This window comes from Anoplopoma fimbria, chromosome 12, assembly GCF_027596085.1.
Source record: "Anoplopoma fimbria isolate UVic2021 breed Golden Eagle Sablefish chromosome 12, Afim_UVic_2022, whole genome shotgun sequence".
Classification (NCBI taxonomy): domain Eukaryota; kingdom Metazoa; phylum Chordata; class Actinopteri; order Perciformes; family Anoplopomatidae; genus Anoplopoma; species Anoplopoma fimbria.
In genome coordinates, this window is record NC_072460.1 from 4180072 (window position 1) to 4204618 (window position 24547).

The 24547-nt window shown below is 40.4% G+C and overlaps 1 protein-coding gene across 1 annotated transcript in view; it reads right to left on the reverse strand.

The window, feature by feature from the left end:
* Nucleotides 1-1363: 1363 nt before the first annotated feature.
* Nucleotides 1364-24547, reverse strand: part of chchd6a (coiled-coil-helix-coiled-coil-helix domain containing 6a) — a 75322-nt gene continuing 52138 nt past the window's right edge. The window contains exons 7-8 of the mRNA XM_054609666.1: nt 24379-24514; nt 1364-2003 (exon numbers count right to left, since the gene is read on the reverse strand). Coding sequence (XP_054465641.1) covers nt 1980-2003; nt 24379-24514 — 160 coding nt within the window. The 3' untranslated portion in view covers nt 1364-1979. The remainder of the gene's footprint in view (nt 2004-24378; nt 24515-24547) is intronic.

A 24547-nucleotide genomic window follows, 5' to 3' on the forward strand; every position in this document is an offset into this window, starting at 1 on the left:
TACAAATTTACCAGTTTTAAAAAGGCTCTGGTTCAAAATCCACCGCTGAGGCCATCTGTTGCATCGCTGTGTGCTGCCCTGTAATAAACTCTCACCATTTCTCTTTCACCGTTTCAATTTCTGTGATTTGATCTCCTCTTTGGTTCGGAACAAACAAAACAAGTAAAAACTGCTGGTATTGTGATGTTGTAAATTTGTTTTTAATATTCATATGAATGATTCCTCCAACGGTTTTGTCTTTTAATTCTAAATATGTACGAGGGCCTACTTGAACGAGCCGATTAAGCGATTTTCTCTCAACACTACTGTTGTGTTGTTGCTGACATAAAGCAGATACTGTCTCTCCGTTATCACTCATTGGATTCAAATGTTTAACAGTATTTGTCAAAAGTGCAGGCGGCTGAATGTGCTACGGCCCAGAGAGACTATTTCCCTCATGCGTTAACATTACAAAAGAAACATTTTTGTTTGTACAATCACAATTTAAAGTTCTAACACTTTAAGTTTTCAGTGGGGCCTGAATTAGGGTTAGGGTTACAGCACAGCAAGACAAATTCCTGCTATTTAAAAAAACCCCGTCAATAACTGTCCTTTGTCCATCGCGCCATGAGCAACACAAACTGATTTCATGTTCCACACGGCCCAAGGAGCTGGTCACCTTGCTCTGTTTGTAGACAAGTTTCTTCAGTGTCAGCGTTTCATGTTTCTCCGCCTCACTCCTTCATATCTCCGTGCAGGAACGGGGGCGGCTGTGGCGTAGTGGAGAGCAAGGTAGTTCTCCAATCAGAGGGTCGGTGGTTCGATACCCGGCTTCGTTAGTCGATGTGTCCTTGGGCAAGACACTTAACCCCAAGTTGCTCCCGAAGGCTTGCCATCGGTGTGGACTGGATGATGAATGTTAGTTAGAGTCTGATGGTGGCACCTTGCATGGTAGCCTGTCATCAGTGTGTGAATGGGTGAATGATATGTAATATACTACTGACTGTAAGTCGCTTTGGATAAAAGCGTCTGCTAAATGACTGTAATGTAAATGTATTGTAACTCAACTCTCTGAATCTCACTTGGAGTCGTCCACATTACGAAGCAGAATCCTGAGTGAACCTGCAATTTCTTTTCTCTTTCGGCCTCCATCATTTGCCACTCCCCTCCTGGTTAGTCCTTTCAGATTGTAACTGGTTTAGTGGCAAGGTGGCGTTCCAGCTCTTGAGAAAATATCATGCATTTCTCTTGAGAAACCAATGAATCACTTTTAAAATTGAATGTTCTTAGCTTTAACATTAAAATAAAGAAATAATTAAATACACATATAAGCTGGTTGAATAGTCCGTAAGAAACAAAAAAAAATGAAGACACACACATGATAGACACAGGATATGAATGCTTTAATAAAATCATACATTACAGGTCTGATGGATTTAAGCCATGGACAGGATTACCTGAGCTTTTACTCCTGTGTTGTTAAAAATAAATACAAAAACCATGAAGCTCAAAAACAATAAAACTTAATCAGTTCTTTTTGTTCAGTCAGACACCAAAACCCGGACGGTCCTATGCACTCGATTCATCTCTCACCTGAAATGATTTTCTTGTTTTTCATCCCAACAAAAGAAGCAGAAGGACGTCAACTGAATTTCAGAATATGGATGACTGACCCTGAATGGATCTTTACAGCTCACATCTTTGAAATACTTTCTTCTGGACATGTGAATGACTGAACTGAAAGTGCACCAAGAATCTAATAAGCACATAATTTCTCTTTCAAAAGCTTCCCTGTAAAACGTAGCAGTGCAGAATAACAGAGCATCCTTTACTGGATGATACCGCAGATAAATACCATAATGTGAATGTTTTTAAAACAATGCATGCTAACAGTAAATCCACTCTCTCATAATTCAAAACAGGAAAGCGACAAGCGCCGCTCTTAGCGCCAAAGTAAAAGCCTACGTCAGATAACTGTTCTGCCCTTTTCCTCTCGCCCTTCAGCCGTGATTGACCAGCAGGTTCTAAGAGAAAAAGAAAAAGAAGAGGGGAAAAAAGAATAGGGAATTAGTCCATCTGCACTCCTGCCACACCCGCCGACCTTTGAGATGCTCTTAGGAGCAAGGACTCTCATGTTTTGTGCATACTTTACCAGCTTTAACCAAACACAACGGAAAGGTCAGAGCTGCTAATAGTAGGGATTATCTCAGTAATGGAGAGGAGTGAACCTGATGACGGGCTACTTCGCTTCTTCAGAGGCTTTTTCATGCTGCAACAAATTGCAACTACAGGAGCTAGATGAGAATTTCCCTCTTGGTTACCCCCAACTTGTAACCCTCTACATTAATGCAGTCTGCGTTTGGTATTTGTTGTTACAATTTCATAAGACTGTTCCCCTTGACTAGTAAATCATTTGAAGTTTTTTTTGACTGATGCACTAGAAGTTTGTGCATGGACATTCAAAGTATTATTATGAATAACAAACAGAAATATTTTGTGTTCAGTCCACCTTCTTCTCTTGCCATCTCTCTGTCACGCTCTCACACACACACACACACACACACACACACACACACACACACACACACACACACACACACACACACACACACACACACACACACACACACACACACACACACACACACACATAGCGAGCGACCCGGCGCTCAGCCTTCCTTTCTGTAATTGTCTCATTTCAAGTCAAAATGTATTGGGGGGAAAAAAAAGTTCACAATGTTTTCAAAGAAATATCAATTCTATTTGTTAGCGTTTAGGCTTTCAAAAATAACACTTTCACTGCATTGTTTTGACTTTTCATGGAGTGGAGAATTGTTTTTCTGAATGAAAAAACGTAATTCATACTCTGTACATGTGCCATTTAATGTTGTATTTAACAGTTGCTTGGATTGTTATCCCAAATGAATCACATGCACACAGATATTCTCAGCAAAAGTGTCCTTTGTTACGTGTAAGGAGCCTCTATGTAAAACGGTGATGTACGTCGATGTGTGACTGGAAGCGGCAGCACAGCTATTGACATTACATTACTATAATTTCACAGTCTATATCTACATAATATGTTGTAAAAACTAGAAAAAAGTGAACATAATTTTTTTTGTATTCAACACGTCATGTTCATGTTTTAAAATAAAAGCTCTAGTGTTTTTCTGTGGACTGAATCCCTTCATTTCTTATCAAGAGGCTTTTATTTTGAAATATTTGCAAGACAGTGTTGTTGAAAACGCAGTGACTGGTTCTGCTCAATAAATTAATTAAGCACCTGCCATTTATGGTGGATTATCATTATTAACAAATGAGCACACACTTCTCAACCTTTTCGGTCTAAAATAAATAAATATGACATTTATAATGAAATTAATTGGCAATTAAGAAAGGCAAACTTTATGCAGAAAGAAAGGGTTGGAGGGAGCAGCGCAGCAGCAGCACCGTGTGGAGACAATAACACTGTCGAGCATCAGTTAGAAAACAAGCTGTCACACCCTGCTCACATCGGCAGTTCGGGCGTTATTATGCATGTGATCTACCCGAAACCCATTTCAAATGAATTCAGGTAAATTCTCATTAATGCTCTCTGAACACCCTGGCATTCAGTTGATGAGCGGGAGATTGCAATGACCTCCAAGAGAGCTATAGCCTACTTACTTGAAAACAGCTATGTGCGATTGATCCAAGCAGTGCAACCTCCCATCTTTCACCCGGAGATCAATGCGGTCCTTGAAACCCTAGCACTTCATTATCCCTGAGAGAACACAGCAGGTCTGACACCGAGAATCCAAGCTACAGTGTACGACCTCATCTTAAATACTGTGAGTGGGGGGGCTTCCCTCCGAACTGTGTGCTCTAATGAAATGGCTATAATCAATTAACACCTTGAAATCCTGGCAAGACGATCCTTTGAGAGAGTGAGAGAGACGGCCTATTAAGCCAAGGAGATAACCAGCATATTGGAGCAGTACTTTGACACCATTCAGACCTCTTCTGATAACCTTGGAGTGCAACCTATCACAATGATCGATAAAAGCTATGCGACATACCTCGTTAGTGAGATGGTCTGGACAGAACATATTGGGTTATAGATCAAGACGGGGACGCTCATGGGTGTTTAAGAGAAGGTGATTGGCCTTCGATGAGAAGGACGATAAACTCATCGAAGCCTTATTAGTTATTTCTTGTGTTTTCCAAGAGAGCCAATATCTAAAATGAAAGCTCCAAGCTGTTATTATATAAGCTGATTACCGAAGAAAAGACTCAACCCTGAGTACTTGGTCCAGTTTTTCAGATGCAGATGTGATGCAGGGGCTTTCTCATTACTGTATATTCCTTTAAGGAAGGATCATGCAAATTATAGGTGGAAACACGTCAACAGAGTGCGATTACAATTCCAATTGATTTATTGAGGTCAAGCAATTTGTGACGATCAACTTTGTGAAGAATATTATCTGTCGCTGAAAGGCAGGCTTAACAATGGCACAGAAGGACCAAGCTACAAGAAGGGTTGCGCCGAAAAGGGATTAACATTTAGTTCGCTGAAACCAAAATAACATAGAGTCGCAGAGTGAGCACACCACAAATCTTAAGATATGTATTGTTCAAGTTAGCTAGCAAGACGAAGAGTCTACAGCCATGTAGGAGACTATTGCTAGTTTGCACAAAACTGAAATGACAGCTGAGGGGATTGTCCGTTTTGCTCAAAACCGCAAATGTCAACCCAAGAAAAGTCAGGCGATCACCACAGTCATGAGGATACATTGTGTTATCGCCAGAAATTCCTGTACAGACTGTAGTGCCAATCTAGATGTTGATTGTGTAAAGTGTACAAAAGTTTTTTTTCTTTTGTACACTTAACTTGAAGCGGATTCCCAGAAAGAGGAAGATAGAATAATCATTATCGAGACAATATCTGGTTATTTAATATACAAAACTAAACAGGGAGAGTCCTGTGGGTCATAAATTGGAAATTGAACTTAACATTTGATGAACTGTGAGTCATTACAGGCTGCAACTACACTCCTCTTTCTTTAGACAAAAGATTAAAAGTGACTGCATTTATGATTCCAAAACGCTTACTCTTCAGAAGTCGGGTGACTCAGGTATATTTTGTGCCCTTTGTGTTTCCTGCTCTGTCACTCCATCTCTTTTTTATTTCCCACACAGTTTGTTCTATTACTGGCTGTAATGTTATCATTCTGTCAGTTACAGTCTTTATCAAATTGAGCAGAAGTGTGACTGAATCAATATCACAATGTTATTTCATTTCTAAGTGCTAATGTCAGACAAGTCCCGCTACTGTTCCTAACGCGGCAATAGCAGCCGTGCCAATGGTGCCAATGTCAGGTGGTCCAACACTTTGGAAAGGACTGGAATATCTCAACAGATATTGGATGAATTGCCATCAAAGTTTGTTGGGACATTAATGGTCCCCGGATGACAAATTCTCATCACTTTGATGATCCCCTGACTTTTCCTCTAGCGCCATTATGAGTTTGACATTTTCCGTTTTGAATTAATTGTCTCAACAACTCTATTGGAAGGTTGGCCATGACATTTGGTGCAGATTCATGCCCCCCCCCCCAGAATAAAAAGTTGTAATAACTTTGGTGATTCTCAGACTTTCTATCTGGTACCATCATCAGGTCACATTTTTTACATAGTCCATTACTTTAAATATTGATCAAAATGCCTGCCAAACTAATGACCTTCCCATCAGCCTCAGCTGTATCTTTTTTTCACTACTAATTTGCAGATGCTAGCATGCTAACATGCTTATCTCAGATGGTGAGGAGGGAAAACATCAGTATTTCAGCATGTTCTGATTAAGGGCATGTTGGCATGCTGACATTAACATTTAGCTCCAAGCACCACTGTGCCTAAGTACAGTTCCACAGAGCCATGGGTGTTGACCGTTAGTGGTAGAAGTCCCCAAACCTTCTTTGGCTAAATGAAAACAAATCTGAAACAATTTCTTCTTGGTCCCCAAAAGTCGATCCCTATTTTAGAAAAACTTCTTGGATCCAATGTTTACGAAAGTTATACCTGGAGCCAGAAGCCTGGGTGTTATATGTGACCTTTCATGTGAAAAGCAGGTCGCATGGATCGTTCAATCGTGTTTTTAATCAGCTCAGGGGCATCTCAAAAATCATGTCTTTTTTTCAGTCTACCTGAATTTGAGAAGGTCATTCATGCTTTTATGTCCTCTCAATTAGATTGTTGGAATTCTTCGAATTCAGGATTAATTCACAAAACACGCCTTCAGCTGGTACAAAACCAAACAGCTCAGCTTTTAACAAATACTAGAAGACGAGATCATACCAGCCCCGGTTTAGCCTCTCTTTACTGTTCAAGTTTGCACTGGTTACTTTTAAAGAACTTCATGTTTCAATGCCGTTAGCGTTACAGCATTACATTGCTGAATTACTGCTCTATTGAATAATTTCTCAAAATATATCTAAAAAATCTTTTTTTTTTTTTTTTTTTTTTTTTTTTTTTTTAAAAAGGTGCAATGTGTAAGATCTGGCCAGAATTTTAGTAATGTGCACGCTAACAAGCTAGACCCGGTCCGTCCTGTCTTGCAATGACCACTTGTAACTCGATCATTTTCCAACATGTGTTTGCTTTTTAATGTTCAATTTTTTTAATATGACTTTTGGGTATTTTATTTCCATTTTAACAATTGTCTGATTTATTTTATAAAAGTCCTTTCATTATTATTATTATTATTATATTATTATTATTATTATTATTATTATTATTATTTATCTTTTAAACCATGTAAAGCACTTTCAACTCTTGACATCCCACCATTTGTTCTACTGGGTTTGGAAAAATTGAGGATGAATTAAGGTGCCTCCAGCCAAAAAGAGTACTTTTCTTATGAAAGTATTTTTATGAAAAAAAATGTTTAACGCATGCCTGTAACCCTGGCAGATATTTTCATTTCACGCTTTCTTCGAATAAGATTAAAAAAACAACAACATTCCAATCATTAATACTTTAATTAAGAGTCTATCTATTATTTACCCATGGTTTGTTACGATACAATAAAAGGTAACACCTATATCTCTTGGAAATGTGCTTTGGTGTGCCAGTCAGAAGTCGATCAGGCTCAGCAGGGAGGAGGGCTGTTCAGAACGACCACTGGTCCCACTCAAGTCCTTTACTGATCCATGTGGAACGATGCACTGAGCTAAACGAGGGCTGAAGGCTCCAGGTGCATTGACCGAGGCAGTCTGCATGTATGTACTGTATGTGTGTGTGTGTGTGTGTGTGTGTGTGTGTGTGTGTGTGTGTGTGTGTGTGTGTGTGTGTGTGTGTGTGTAGAGAGGGCATGGTATCTTGTCTAAGCACTGCAGAGTTCCCTCCAGCTGTGAAACTCAAACCATTAAAACCACAGAAAGACTCACAGAGCAGGGTGATCAATACGACTCCCCCTCTTCAGTCCTCTCATCTCATTCCTCTGATTTCCTCTCCTCGCCAACCCTTCTCTTCCCATTCTTCTGCTACAACACATCATCTGTTCTCCCCTTATCTACTGCTCTATCCACCGTCTTTCCCTTCTGCTCTATTCCGCACTTCGCTTGGTACAAGTAGTAGGTGTTTACATATAGCCGCAATGTCTCAGAAGGACCTTTGTTTCTTATATCATACCAGCCCAAATCTACACTGTGATCTGTAAAGTCTTTACCTTTATAGATTCAAACTGAAAAGAAGAGTATTTATGACTATACTTCACATCACTTGTAAAAAGCATCATTCAAAGCATACCTTTGCAGCAAAATGTGATGATTTGTTATTTTCAAGGTTAAGGATCAACATTCAAACTCAGCATTTAACCCAACATGGAGAGGAAATCCTTTAAGTGCTCTGGTAAATGGAAATTTTCAACAATTCTCCGTGACAACTGGGTGAACTTTACCTACTTATGCAAATCATGCAGTCCTTTAAAAACCTTGCTCCATATGCACTACCTGTTGCATTAGTACCGCTGCCCTAGCACTGAATAATGGGTATGTTTCAGATATGACCAATAATATAAAATATATATATATATATATAATATATATATATAAAATATATATATATATATATATATATATATATATATAATATATATATATATATATATATATATATATATATATATATATATATATATATATATATATATATATATATATATATATATATATATATATATATATATATATATATATATATATATAAATATAAAAGTGGTAATGCACATGGAGGGGATTGTGTACTGCAAAGACTGTCTCCACTGACAAGGATCATTTCAGGCTACCAAGATAATCAGCTTTCTCCGCTCCTATCAAAAATACAGGAACTAGGAAAGCAACTAATGACTATTTTCATTATCAAGTAATCTCTAAATAGTCCTTCAATTAATCAATTTGTCCGAAACCCAATGATATTGAATTTAAGATGATATAAAACGTAGCAAAAAAAGGAGAAAATCCTCACATTCGAGAAGCGGGAAACCTCTTCAGAATTGTTTGCTTGATTAATTAACGTAACGCTGAATCCCTTAGAAAGTTTAAAGTCTTGGATCGCCTCTTCTAGTGAGGATACTCATGAATGAAAATGCAACTCGGTCTGTGCAACAGACCACAGCCAAAGTAATTAGCACTGCGACATGTTCTGAAAATGGTGTGTACACTTCTACTGTTAAAAAAAACAACTCTTAACACCTCACAACTCATCCCACTACCAAACTAATGGATTTCCCACCTGTTGCTCTAATTGAAGATCCATCGTGAGTTCAAGCACTCACGCACTAAGAACTCTTGCTGGGGATACACCACGCTGCCTCCCAGATGGCGCGTTGGGTATCTGGGCTTTAACAACAAGCCTATTTTCATTTCACGTGGCCCCACAGCCAGCAGATCAGACAGACAGAGTGAGGTGAGTGGGGGAGAGAAGAAGAGGGACAGGGGGCTCGAACACAGTAGGAGATAGGGAGGAAAAAATAAACTAAACAACAAACAGAGAGTCAGGAGAAGTAGATGAGCAGCAGAAGTCTGCCTGTTCTCCATTCTGCCTGACCAAGCCTGGGAGCCTTGACTCAATTGGAAATCTATTTTATCTGACGACTGGCAGGCAATTGGGGCTCCCAGGTGATGGGCTGAGGCTCTGTGGTTGATAGGCCTGACCACTCCACTGCTGAGGGGTGGAGGTGGAGGGGAATGCGGAGGAGAACACGCACTGCAAAGATTGTCTCCACTAACAAAGTTCATTTCAGGCTACGGAGATACTCAACTGCCTCCACAACTAAAGCGCAACTTCATTATCAATTGATACGTTCATTATTTTTTCATGACAATCAATAAGTCCAAAACCCAAAGCTATTCAATTAAAAATGATAGCAAACACAAGAAAAGCAGCAATTCCTTATGCAGACAGATAGGAATGGTGAGACCTCTCAGTGGAGAAATCCCATTGGCTTTTTTTTTTGAGAACCAGTGCGATTCCAACTCCCAGCTTGGCCTGCTAATACACATCATTTTTGCAACACTCCATACCTGGTTGCAAGCCAAAGCCAAACAAAATGGAAAAGTCAATTTTTGATTCAAACAGTAGTAGTCATTGAAAATGTTACTGGCCAGCTCCATGGCGTTGTGAATGCTAAAAAACACAAGGTGTGGGAACCAGTTATAATGCTTGATCCATCCATTATCTAGATTATGGAAGCTTCACAGCTGCTTCACTGCCATCAGACTGCTGTCGTGTGACCATTTTACTTCAAGCTGGAAATGTTCATTGACCCAGAGTGCCTGAAAGTAGCTGTTCTTATCATACTGGATGTGTGGTATGGAGTATGCTTCCCACACAGAGAGTATTTTAAGTGAAGCGCTAGTAGCATGTTGACACCAGGTCATCAGGCTTCTGAAGAGTGAAGCCAATGTGGAATAGCAATAAACTTGCATTTTCTCTGGTGGCCAGCAGGGGTCGTCCTTTTACAAAAAGAAAAGTCAGATTGTACGGAAGTCTAAAAGTCTAAAATAACCCTACTTCTCACTAGATGTATTCCCTCAGTAAAAATGTAAAACATTAGTTTATGGTCTCAATCGCTAGTCTTCTTCAATTCAGCATGATATTTATTTAGCAAATGATTGTCCCATTTAGAATAAAAGGGACCATAAAGTAGCATTTGCCTCAGGGCTTGGCTACCTTGTGAATAATGGGTCGCTACCCCTACCAGAGCCGTGCACGGCGTCTCTACGTCACACAAAATATTGCCAATTTTAGTTTACTGGTTGCAAAAGAACAAGATGGCGATAGGCTTCAAAGCCACAGTCCACAAACCAAAGGGTGACGTCCCGATGACTACGTTTACTGCATATGTACAATCCACGGTTAACACACTGAATTAAGATGGTGAACGTGGTAATCAATATATCTGGAAATGTTAAAGGTTATACCTGCTAAAGCGTAATGTTGTCACTGTGAGCATGTTCGCATTCTGACTTTAGCACTTAGCTAAAAGCAACAATGTGCATATATGTACAGCCTTACAGAGACGCCAGCATGGCTGTGGGGTCTTATATTGTGTTAGTGATAGTGTTATATTACTGAGAGGTTCAATCTTCTTGGAAAACAGAAGAGTTGTGATGGACAGAAGTATACCTTAGTGTTCAAAACACTGGGAACAGAATACACTAAATACACCGTGTTGCCGGGGGGGCATAGTACTACATAGTACATACTACCATGAGGCTAATTGTAGGGGAAAACATTAAATGATGTCAGTTGGAAGCAAATATAAAGATATTTTGATTTTACTAGACTAAACCACCCAACAAAAATGACACATAAATGAATCATCTTTTTCGTACAATGCCAGACTCCGCTGCCTTTGGTACATTGGGCTGACAAAGAATTGTAAATAACTGCAGTACCGCTATAACAAAAAAGAAGTTATTTCCAAGTTTCACATGACAGTGAACTTGTCAACACAGCTCTGGGGGAAAACAATGACACAATGGCATTTATTTATTTACAAAAAGTCCAGAGAGAGAGAGAGAGAGAGAGAGAGAGAGAGAGAGAGAGAGAGAGAGAGAGAAAAAAATCGATCTCTTTGGGAGTACATGTTGTGAATTGGAGAGCAATCACAAAGGAGAGGCAGGCCTCAACTCATAAAGAAAAAAGAGGAGGTGGGGTAGACGGACGAATTGAGTGACAACGGGACACAAAGGAGAGGCTGGTATAAAGTGGACTGTTCCGATAATGTTGCAGGCTGCTTTGTGGCAATGAAAAAAAAAGAAGCCAGTGAAAAAGCCACCTAAAAGCCCTGCTGCTGTCCCCTCTTATCCCAGCTGGTGGTCTTGGTTCCACAAAACCTCTTGCCAAGCGCGCCATAGAGGGGGCGATAAAATGCTTACCAGAATATTGGTGTGAAATGCTCCTAGAGAAAAATACAAACAACCGAGTGTGTCAATTGCTTATGCGGCCGAGGTGGCTTTCACGGAACACAATGGACAGCTTTGTTGAATTATTATCGGGACCCCCCCGCCAGAGAACGCAGACAGAGGGAGAGGGAGCAGGGGGTCTGGCGGCGCGAGTCGACGGCCGTGGTGGCGCTCGGAAAGGTCAGCGAGGTGTACAAAAAGCTGGTGGAAATGCCCCCTCGGGAGGCAATTGAGAGTACCCTCGACCCCCCCCTCCATGTCTCCACAACCCTCACGACTCGCCCCTGTTTTGAAAGCGTCTTAGGGCCACCGGGGGCCACGAGGCAGATAAAAGAGGAAGCCGAGGCTCTAGATTTGGCTTGATGTGCCAATCGATCGAACTCTGCTGCGCAACAAAAGGAAAATACGGGGGGAGGGAGGGAGAGAAAGGAACGACGGGCATGGAAAAGAAAAAGTAAGCAAAAGTTCCATGTGCAACACAACAGAGTGGTAGGGGTGCGTGTATTCATTGTCAAAGACGGTAAAAGTTTAATGCCTTTGCGAGAAGGAGAGCGTGGTCGTGATCATTTCTTATGAAAGGTTTGTGATGCAGTTTTCTTTTAAACCCCTCAGCTTTCCGTCTGAGTTTGTCAATTTTTTTTCCCTCCACAACACTTGAAGAGAGAAAAAAAGAAAGCCTAATTCACTAGCTAAATACTTAAATGTACCGGGTTGTTATTTCACCGGAGTGCTGAAAGGCTAGATTAGAAAACATAGCCCACGGAGAACACAACACGAGACAGACGAGCAACGGAAAGAAAAAAAAAAAGAGCGAGAGCAGATAATGGCGCTCGGCGGTGATTGGTTGTGATCGGCTGTACAATGATCAATGCGGGCGTGAAAGGAGGCAACGCTGATGGTTGATGACAGAAGGAACAACTGCCAACAGTATGAAAATGAAATCAATAAGTCAACTGCAGAGTAGGGAGAGAGAGAGAGAGAGAGAGAAATGAAGGAAGCGGCGGAGAAAGAAAAGAGAGGGGTTTAGAGAGGAGAAACAGATAGGAGAAGACAAGAGAGACAAAGAGAGGGGAGTAGACGCATAAGGGAAGAGAAAAAAGAGGCGCAGACAGACGAAGGAGCGAGATGAAAGGTGTTGGTTTAAAGGAAGCAGAGGCAGAAAAACAAAATTGACAGATGAAGGAAGATTCATTAAAGATAGATAAAAAAGAGACTACAGCGAAAAAACACACTAACGAAAAATCTGATAAACCAACTGACAAAAACTTTTCTCTGCCAACCCCTGGAGCTGATGTAAGTGTAGATGAGCGCCGTGTTATGTATATATTTTTTTTTTCATACAGCATGGCAATTTATATTGCAGAAAACATAATATCTTGCAACCTTAATTATGTGTGAATACATGTTCAGGTACAGTTACCATACACAGGAGGAGTAAGATGGTGTGTGTGTGTGTGTGTGTGTGTGTGTGTGTGTGTGTGTGTGTGTGTGTAAGATGTGTGTGTGTGTGTGTGTGTGTGTGTGTGTGACACATTCTCTCAGCTTCTTCACAGAATAACACGCCAACGCGGAGGTGTCTTAAAACTTTTATACTCTCTACTGACCAGCAGGGGGCGATTCTGCCGGTTGCAAAAATAAGTCAGATTTTATAGAAGTCTATGAAAGTATGACGCACTTGATTTATTCCCTCAGTAAACATTAGTGAGTATGTGGTCTCAATTGCTAGTCTCAAGTCTTTTTCAAGACAGAATGATGTTCATTTAGTAAATTATGGTTCCATTTAGAGTCAAACAGACCATAAAGCAGGGTATGCTTTAGGGCGGGCTTACTGTGATTGACATGTCGCTGCTGCTACCAGAGTCGTATACGACGTCTCTACGTCATTCCTCCGCATTCCAAATATGGTAACTTCCTGTTCATTGGTTGCAAAAAAAAAAACCCATCATGGCTACGACTGTGATCCAAGACGAATGTACTGCGTGTGGCACAAACATAATGCAGAGTTCAGTCACAGGTCGAGGTAACTATCATTTGATATATTTATATGATTTTCTGGCAGCTTAAGTCATTAATGACACGCACAGCTACAAAGAAGGAAGGGACGCACTTTGACCGAGGTAGTTCTCCAATCAGAGGGTCGGTGGTTCGATACCCGGCTTCGGCAGTCGATGTGTCCTTGGGCAAGACACTTAACCCCAAGTTGCTCCTGAAGGCTTGCCATCGGTGTGGACTGGATGATGAATGTTAGTTAGAGTCTGATGGTGGCACCTTGCATGGTAGCCTGTCATCAGTGTGTGAATGGGTGAATGATATGTAATATACTACTGACTGTAAGTCGCTTTGGATAAAAGCGTCTGCTAAATGACTGTAATGTAATGTAATGTAATGTAATGACCGAGAAACTCACTCATCTTTACACTTGATGATCCTGTGGTTGGTGGGATCCATGGGATTTGTCGAACACAAGCCATACAACATCCCAATCAAATGAAAAAAAAAAATACTCACATTACTGTAACAAACCCAATTAAATACTGCATATTTTCCATTTTCTTTGTGGCTTCTTTTGCTTTCTTCTGCACTAAACTTTCTCGGTATAGCTTCAATATGTTTTGCCTCAACGCATCTTTCAAATTCAGCTTGTAAGAATCATCCAGGCTTCAAAAATAAATATTAAAAGCTCTGACTAGATTTATATATAGATTTATATATAGAAAGCACGCACTAGACATTTAAGCTCCATTTAAGCTTCAATATCATATCTGGATTGGTGCAACCATTAACTGTACCTTGACCTTCTGTCAGTCTATTTGCTATGGGCACCGAATGGCATATGAGCCATTGACTTGTGTACCTAAAAAATGGCCATGTACACAATGTTTGATGCAATGTTATCCAATGTGATTTTCTCAGTGGATTTCTATATTATTGCAAAAAATGTAATCAATGTGTTTTTGATACTTTCACGTTTTGTTCAGCAAGATAATCTTCACAAATAAAGACCACTTTGATGATTTCTGAAGCGTGATGGCAATGGGCAGAAGTAAAAAGCCTTACTTTAGGCTAGAAACTATTACTACACCACAGTGGCAAGAGTGCAAGTATACACAACAAAGTTCTAACGACGGCCTGATGACTCATGTAACCACTCGTTAGCAACCACCTTTTTCAAGACAGGTAAACACTTTAAAACTCCCGAGGGGGGTATTTATTGATGTATTACATACTGTAGAAGAAAACTTTAAAATCTCTTAAGCTTGTGTTAACCACAGACCGAGACGATGGAACCCGAAGAGCAAAAATGTAAACTAATTTCCAGGATATAGGACTCGTTACTGCATCAGTTTATAATTCATAAAGGCTATTTATCTTGTTGATAAATACAAAAAAAAAAATTAAAAATGAAAGATGAACACTGTCATCGATACACTTCCAAGTTTCCAAAACGAATTGGGACATAAAACTTTTGGTCAATAGAACTTCATCACTACACGAAGCAATTGCTCTGCTGTGTTCTGGCAAGTCTTAGTCAACTTTTGTTCAACACTGTGAGCTTGGCTGAAAAAAGAAAATAGCAAAAATGATTCCTTAAAGCTTTTTTTTTTTCTTTTCTTGTCTGAAGGCATTCACAGCTAATGAGGCACAAACAGACCTTCAGCTGAGAGCAGAAGAGAAACAAGAATGTGACAAAAATGTGCTCCAAATTAACGTTACCTTTCTGAATCGATTCAACGCCTTTGAAAAAAACGGAAGAAAAGAACTACTGAACAATTTGTTAAGATACAAGATTTTCCTTTTTTTTTTTTAAACCTGCGAGTTTCATTCCTGTTTTCTCCAGTGGGCAGAAAGTGGCTCTGGTTAAAGCACAGCCACAAATAGAATGTCAAAGGATCAAAAAGTGCTCTCTGCTGCACGGTACATCAACTTTGTAGAAAAGTTCTGCACTTTGAAAGGATATATATATAAAAACACTGCATGACTTTAGCCCCAATTAAAGCAACCTACTCTAATTTAGAAGCTTGGTGTGAAACCCCCCACGCATGAGTGTTTAATCTGAGACGGGTTCTCACCGAACAAATATAAAAATCTGGAGAAGCTGTTCCTTAATTAGGCCTAGTTTTAAAAAGGCTACCAGACACTTTGTAATATTTAGTCATGCAAACCAATGAGGTGAACGTGGAGCTTGACTACTTCTTCGCTTCATAAATTTTGTGTCAAAAATCGAGGCGTATGTAGTGAAAGTGTGTGTGACACTTCGGTCGGTGTGTGTGTGTGTGTGTGTGTGTGTGTGTGTGTGTGTGTGTGTGTGTGTGTGTGTGTGTGTGTGTGTGTGTGTGGTCAGTAGCAGGTCCAGCAAGCAGCTGAAACCGCTCATTCTTCTTCATTAGTGTTGACTGCTGAGGGGCCCACCGTCCATTCCTCCCTCTGCATCTTTTCATCCTCCGTCCATCTGTAAACCTCCCTCCATGACCACTTACCATCCCTTCTCTACCTCCCGACACTCACCCTTTTCTCCCATGATCCTCCCCCCTCTTACGTGAATCTGGTAACCCTTCCACCCTCCCCTCTTTCTCTCCCTTCTATAGCGCATCTTTCCAAGTCTTTCTCCGCCATTTTTTTTTTATTTCTACTCTCACATGGCACTTCCACCCCATCTCCCATCATCCCTCGTCTGCCTCCACCTCTGGTCTTCAACTGTCCACCTCCTCCTCTTCATCATTTTCTCCCCATTTCCACAGCTGCTTTTTCTTCCCACTGGCTACTCGTATCTTTCTCTCTATTTCTCCCCTCCTCTTCCTTCCTCGCATGCATTCCTCTTGTTTATTTATTTTCTTGGAATGTCTTTTCAGCTTTGCCCCATCAGTGCTCATCACAAGGTTCATCTCTCCTTTTTCCTTAACTCTTACTCATTTATTCTCTCTTTCATTCTGCCTGTAGAAGAAAGTCTGCTCCATTATTTGTTTCATCTCAACTGATCGCCAGCTCCTGCCTGTCAACATTTAATCTCAGCTCTAACTTCGGACCTGATCGTTTCTTCTCTCGCTGTGCTCTCTCGTCATGCTTTAGTGCTCCCTTCCTCTGTGTCTTTTCTGTTCTTTCTGTATCTTTCTACGTCCAGTGTTTCTCAAGGCCTTTCTGCTTATTTCTTATCGGCCTTTCATATCTTCCACCTCTATCAAACGGGTTCTAGATCTGTGGTTATCTACAGCACGTGCTTTTTAAGTTCTTCAAAGCCTTCTCTTTGTATTTTTTTCCATCCGTTTGTTTGTCTACATTTTCATCTGCCGACAGAGAAGCTGAGCTGCTGTGATCTTTGTACCGGCATGACTCCTGTTCAATCAACAATAAAACTGAAGGTAAAAGAAAAAAAATAATCAATAGTAGGTTTTATACCGCTGTGATCCACTGGCTTTGTGAGAGTCAGTTTGCATACAGATCGGACACAGATACAGATTTATTATCAGTATTGTCAATAGGGTTTTCATCTGAGAATGGACTTGGATCAAAACCTGATGAAACTATTTTCTCTCTCTCCTTATCTTGTGGTGTGACTTCCTCCAGGAATCGTACTTGCGTGCTGCATGCATTGTCTGGCAATTTCAAATCACAACAGTGATCCTCAAAAAAGAGATGTGTCCAAGATAATCAATTAGCGCTACTTTTTCATTTTCATTTTCAACTTAAAAGTTTGGCCAGTGTCGTCTTTACAATGACATTTATATTTGGGTTTTTATAAAAAAAATGTACAACAATTTCAAACCTAGAACCTTCACAATGAATTCACTGCAGTGCAGTCAGATGGATTTTGTTCATTTATACAGGTGGTGGCTCATAACTCATAACTTTTTTTTTATAATATAAGGTTTAGCCAGATCTGAAATGTGATTAGAGTGCAATTTCTACCACTCTGAGGAAAAAAAGCGTCCTCTTTACACAGCACTTAATAAATCTGTTAAGTGGCCTCTGATGGACAGCAGACATGACATGTCGTCAGTCAAACCTCCTCCGCTATTTGCACTAGCCCTGGACGGTGACAACTGTCAACGGCTGAACAGTCCAACAAAATAAAACATTAGCTCAGCAGGAGAAAGGGGAATTAAAAGGTGTAAATGAAAGCCTCTCAGGAGGAGAGGGACAATCAATCTTAATGCACTGTATAATTTTGCAGAATGTCTTACAGTGTGATAGCTGACAAATCTGACATCTCATCAGCAAGTCCTCCTACTCCCTATTGTACCTCGTTGAGGCTGTCAGGGACCGGGGAGTTCAGCGACTACAAAACACAAGTGTAATTTAGTAATAAATCCATAAAACAGATAACACACATGCGTTGTGCATTTATTGTCGGCATGTGCGTGGAGCAGGAAAAACAAAATTTAGCCTCATTTTTAGTTGCATTCATTATTTCTACGTCTCCTTAAAGGGCCAGTTCACCCTAAAATAAAAAAAAGCATCATTTTCATTTTACCTTTAGTGCTGTTTATCGATCTAGATTGTCTAATCTAATCCAAAACAATCCCAAAATTTAACAGAATGTCCCGTTTCCAGAATTTATCACCTGAAACACTTTAAATAATGTACCGACCTTGTTGCGAGCAGGGCTCAAAAATAATGGCGTCCCGTCGCCCCCCCGCGAGGATTTCCCTAATAATGCTTCATTGTGAACATCTAATCTGCATTGAGAGCTTGTTAACATTAGCGGGTCCTAATTCCGTTGTCAACAGGGAAGGGAAGGGACAGTCAATGAGAGTCCCTGTTTCTATGTGCCTCCCCCTGCTCATACATTCTGAATATATCTAGCCTCTGATAGTGCTACATTCTCCACCTAGTGCTCTGCTTAATAAATGTAGGTCCATTCTTTAATTTTGGCCATGTTGAATAGTCGACTATTCATGCTAAACCCTGTAAAATACACAGATTTCCAAATCTCCTTTTCAATCAACCTGCTTTTCAAATCACACTGCTGCTCACTCGCACTTTTCTCTCTCTCTGCTTCCCTTTCTCTCCCTCTCTGGTCTGACAGGCAGCTTTAAACTTTAGGAGTAACTCCTTTGGTATTAGAACCTAAAGCCTGGAATGTCTGTACTCCACAGCAGGGCATCGGGTATATATGCGTGAGTGTGTTTGTGTATGTGTGTGTTCATCAGTAGTTGGCCTTGCTGAAGGGGAAAATAACAGCGCTTAAAGTTTCTGAGGTCTCAACTTTACAGCTGGCCAGATGCCGACCTCGCTGTAGCTCCACATACAGTATACGTCTGTGTTTCAGACATGCCGCTTGTAGCACTCATCTCTGTTTCTCTAAATCTCTTTTGCTGTTTTTCACTCCCTGTATGTCCTTCTCCTGCTGTCTCTTCTCACTTCAGGTGTTTTCTTTATCCATCCTTTCGAAATCTCCCTTTATACCTCTCTGTCACCGTTTCTCTCTCTTCTCCCTTCTCCTCACTGTGAGCCGATCAGCATCAGAGCCAGGCTTTTCTCTAAGATTTGCGCTAAATGACTGCAGAATCCCACCGGGTACATAGACAGTGTGTTTGTGTGTGTGTGTGCTGTGTATGCCTTCACATCTGAGAGTGCAGATAAAAGACTGGAGAATCCCACCGACCGTCTGGACGGTGTGTATGCGTTACATGTAGGGTTGCCCACGTCAGGCTCTGCCTCCCAGAGGATAATGACTAGAAGTTGTCTGCTCTCTCTGTGGGATCCTCCCCTCATTTGCTATCCAACACACACACGCATGTACAAAGCCGCGCATAAAGACGGCAGCGTAACCCAGCAGGGAGATGTCTGTGATATGCAGGCCTGTCCGCTGACCCGCTGTGACACTGATCAAAACACATCACAGAGCTACTGTCAAGTCTGGAAAGACAAAACAATAAAAAAAAAGAAAAAATGGACCACATTCAGTCCCAATGAAGACATCTCTCGCTCATTCAACAAGCCCAGGAATAAAAAGCCATCATTTGTTTGCTTTCTCCCATCAGAAGCTTTCCATTTTATTCTCAATTTTTTATTAATTAAATAAGCAGTAGTTTATCTTTTTTTTTTTTTTTTTTTTTTTTTTTTTTTTTTTTTTTTAAATCCAGGCCAATTTATTGAAGGGATTAACACCTAAATTAGTAATACAGAAGACATTTTAGGAATAAGATGAAAACAGAAATGAAAACAAATCTTCCCCAGGCTTAAAAGCACACTGACTTTCTTTATGATGCGCCATTTAATTTGCACTATAAAAGAACGCTAGCAAAAACATTTCCCCAAGGCGTGTTGGACTCAAACTTTCATGTTTTAAATGATGAGATTCAAGAAAGTTTTTTTTCCCTGCATTTCTCTGATATACAACACGGAGAGGAAACGTTAAAGGTGTGATGCTCTAAAAGTCCTGCGCTGTATTCAAACTAAAGCATCCAATAAGCTATTAAGCTCACTGTACAACCTAAAACAAAATGACTACTCAATCACGGATTTGTTAATAATTAGTGATTAAATAAACTCCTCTTGTTTGCTGGCTCTAATTTGTCTTTCAGGCTGCTGTTGGTCAGCTGATGAGCCACACCTGAGCCTGGTGGGAGTTCCAGCTGTAAAGACTTGAACCTGAACAGGGATCGCTGCTCTTCCGTGACTGACATGGCTGTTAATTTGTTTTGAAGGCGCCACACATTTTCAGACATTGATTACTGACTCTCCATGTGTTTATTTATTACTTACTGCAGCCTGTGAGCCGGGTTGTAACTCCAGCAAGAGTAAGATCGATTTTGAAAGTATCCAACCAAAACACCAACTTTTTTCCCCAATTAAAGTAGCAAGCAGGCCTAGCCCTTAACGTAACATTAGCTGTTAGATATCTTCAGCATAGAGGCAAAAAACAAGGACTGAAGCGCTAACAAACTTACTTAAATATAGTTAGCATAGATCTGATAGGGGCGGCCTATAGATAGATATGTGGGGGCGGCTGTGGCGTAGTGGAGAGCAAGGTAGTTCTCCAATCAGAGGGTCGGTGGTTCGATACCCGGCTTCGGCAGTCGATGTGTCCTTGGGCAAGACACTTAACCCCAAGTTGCTCCTGAAGGCTTGCCATCGGTGTGGACTGGATGTTGCATGAATGTTAGTTAGAGTCTGATGGTGGCACCTTGCATGGTAGCCTGTCATCAGTGTGTGAATGGGTGAATGATATGTAATATACTACTGACTGTAAGTCGCTTTGGATAAAAGCGTCTGCTAAATGACTGTAATGTAGTGTAATGTAATCTGACACTGTTGACAAAATGCTTGCTTCACACATAACGTTGGCATACAGGGTGACAGGATCACACAGTTGTCATCAGATCGGTACTTGTATCAGCTGATATCCAAAGCCCAGGTATTGCCATCAGTACTGAAAAAGTTGAATCGGAGCATCCTTACCCTTTAGCTTTAGTATTTCGGTTTGGCATCATACAAAAACTTAGTTCTAGGTTCTTTATCTTGTTGGTAGCTCAGCCCGTCACACAGCAGCTTTTGGGTATTTTTCTTTTGTTTGTTGGCAGACAAAAGTGACAAGGAGTCACCTTCACGAAAGTGTCTCCATTGAGACACAAGTCAATGGAGAGTGATTCATTATTTTCCCCCTTTCGATGTGGGCGGGACTTAATTGTGTTGTTTCTTTGTTACCATTGTCAGATTTGACTTTGTTAAAAGCAGTTTGTCAATGTTACCATAATAAAAAATAAAAAAAATATTGATAACTATGTACTGATATAGTCATTTTATAAAAAGCTGATTTTGAGGCCATCACAAAATGCTCTGATGGTGGCAATTCTGTTTATATTAAATGAAGTCTACTGGGGCGAGTGGGCCCAGATCACATCCTGCAAGCTCTGTTTTAAAAAGGTCATCTTGTCTTTAACCACGTTAAGTTTAATGTGTCAGGCCATAGAACATTAAGTAAGTTCACAATCTACTCTCCAAGAAAAAAAAAAACCAAGTCATCAGTGATAACCAAATGATGAAAGCTTCTAAAGACACATAATGGAAGAAGAACTTTATAAACTTCCAACTTGGGCGAAAGTCAGGGAGATGCCTCGGGGGCTAATCAGCAGAAAAGACCTTGATGTGTAGGTTAAAGCAGTGTGCAATGTAGAACTATTCACACACACACACACACACACACACACACACACACACACACACACACACACACACACACACACACACACACACACACACACACACACACACACACACACACACACACACACACACACATTGTGTATGATCCGCTGTGCTCTTTTAAAGACAGCCTTCAAAGAGTCTTCACTTCACTCCTCGTTATCTCACACCAGCTAATATGATGAAGAAGATCTCATAGGCGCACAGGCGCTCGCTTGCACGCAAACACACACACACACACACACACGCACACACGCACACACACACACACACACACACACACACACACACACACACACACACCCAACAGGCATTTGACATCATGTGCAGAAATACAAGAAAACAAACTTAGGTTTAGCTGTGTGTATATAAAAGTGTGTTTGTTTCTGCATGGGTTTCATTGAAAGTGCACTCACGTATAGTCAGCCACACACATACATACATACACACACACACACACACACACACACACACACCACACACACACACACACTGCACCAGCACAAGAGCGGAGGAATCAAGTTTCTGCGAGCTGATTATCACATGCTGTATTACTGTATGCCAGGGGGAAGCCTCAGTGCCCCTGAGCAACGCAGAGGAGATGTGAGCGGAGAGCACAGTGAGGCAGAGTAATGCGTTGTCCGGGTGCATGATTAGCGGCTACACCTTCAAATGCCTCTACTGTACAAACTTTGGAAGGGCGAGCTTCCAGTCCTCTGCCTCAAACTTCCCCTCCTCCACCCGCACACATTTTTCTCTCTAACTTTCTGTGAATTTGTAACTTAAAACTGCTGCAGTGATGCACATACTTGAGGAGAGGAGCTCGTCTCTGCTTTTGAATAATACAGCAGTGGATCCAATTGAGGAATGTTGAATGCTGAAAGCGAAAGTACAAAGGCTAGACTTTTCTCAGTGCGTGTGTAAGCAGTGGTTTTTAACTTTTTTTTAAATAACTAAAAAGTGACAAAGGGAAAAAAGGCAGGATTTCTTGACTGAGATGGATCGAACGTAAGTACATCAACTAAATTAAAAAGTCGTCAGAAAACAACATGAGACCTAGATCACCTTAATGAAATGTCATGCAGTTTGCTGCTTCGTATGGAGCCCCACACCTGTCCAAATGCAGTAAAAGATTATTTGACAAGTCCAATGTGAATTATGTTGAATTATTAAACTGGTGTGGAAAATGAAATCTGAAAGTTTTTCTCACTTTACTTTGTTTTACTCCATAGTTTTCCTTTTACTGGTGGAAAGACCAATGTGAAATAGAAAAAGTAAAACGTAAAAAGTCTGAGCTGGAAGCTCAACACAGAGTATAAAAAATATAATGTTAGGGTTTAATTTATTTGCCAAACTTATTGGAGGTTAAATAAAAAGTATGAAACTGTGTGTTTCTTTTCACAGTCCTTGTTAATTATTGAACTACATTATTTATTGATACATTCAGTCACCTTGTCGGATAACCTCTTACTAGCTTTTGTCAGTTTTAAGACCGTATACATTATATACTAATAACTCAAAAAACTTAATGTAACAACCTGGCATAAGTCATATTTTGGTCTGCCTTGAAATGTTGAGTTTCATGTCAAAGTGTTGTGTTGTGTTATTTACAAGGTGAAACAGCAAAACAACTCTGGAGATTTCAAATCTCACTTCGTGGATGAAACAACACCAAAGATACAGTAAAAAAAATATGGATTATATCATCAGCATCATATAAAGACTGAAGGACACGGGTTAAAGGATGAGTTTTAGAACTTAAAAAATGCTAAAGTCTAATGCACATGGACATGAAAAGAAGCCTTGAGGTTATATAAACACATTAACAGTCTGCAGTGCAAGATTTCTGTTCCTATACTCTCCTAGACTTGTAATGATGAGACTGCAGACATCATTGCTGCGTCTGACTGGTCGACCCTGTCTGGTTTACTTGACATCCGGTGAACCGCTTTCAGGAATTCTTGTTTTTCTTCAATTCTGGCAGTGTTTCAGTTTGTTCGTATTCAGAAAAAAATCCAAAAATGTAATTAATGTTGTCAGGGAAAATGTCTAGTTATGTTGCTTGTTTTCTTCCCCGATGACAACCTGCTTTTTTTCCTTTCTCGCTTCCTTTAAATGATTGTGTGTCTGTAAACTACCTAAAATTAGAACCAGAGAGGGCGAATGCTGCAGTGACAAGCTGAACTGCGACTGAGGACTTATGTCACAGCAACCCAAACTGTGTTTGCCTTTGAAACGGTGTCATTTTCAGCATTAGTGGGAAAACAAGTTTGGTAGCGTCGAAGAACCTGGATTTCATACTTTTACATCAGACACTCACTCTGAAAGCCGTTTCCAATGACAAGATCTTTCTCTGTGTTAAAATCCAAAGTGACAGCACCTGAAATCCGATCAATCTGATTTTTTTGGGGGTCCTTAACTCCCAAACCCCCGACTGAATAATTGTGAGAACAGGAGAAAAATTGAATTTCTTTCTTTTACATCAGACAGTGTGCTGCTCTGAAAATATCATCTCTCTCCGTGGAAAACTTCAAAAGACACTACTCAGACTGGATTGTTATGTACCCCTGCTTCTTTGAAGAGCCATGTGAAGTACAATTTGATAAAGAAATTATTATTATTATTTTCATTATTATAACTATATACTTATTCTTTTTGGTTGAAAATTGCTATTGATATGGGTTTAGAAAGTGATCCTCATAATTAAGGTTTATGATCTAGGATTGACGTAATATATACATTGTGGGATTTTGTTATATTGACCCTGATATATTTTAAATCCTATCAATGTGAAAGAAGCTCTCACCTTCTTCGCAGCATTGATACACTGCATGTATTCTTTGGCCAGGTCGGAACACCTTAGGGTCTGCTCTCTGTTGTCCCTGTAGCAAGATAGGATCTGAGCCTGCAGGCCAAGACACACCGGGTCGGTATTGCGAGACCTGCAAAACACACAAACACAGACGGATGGAATT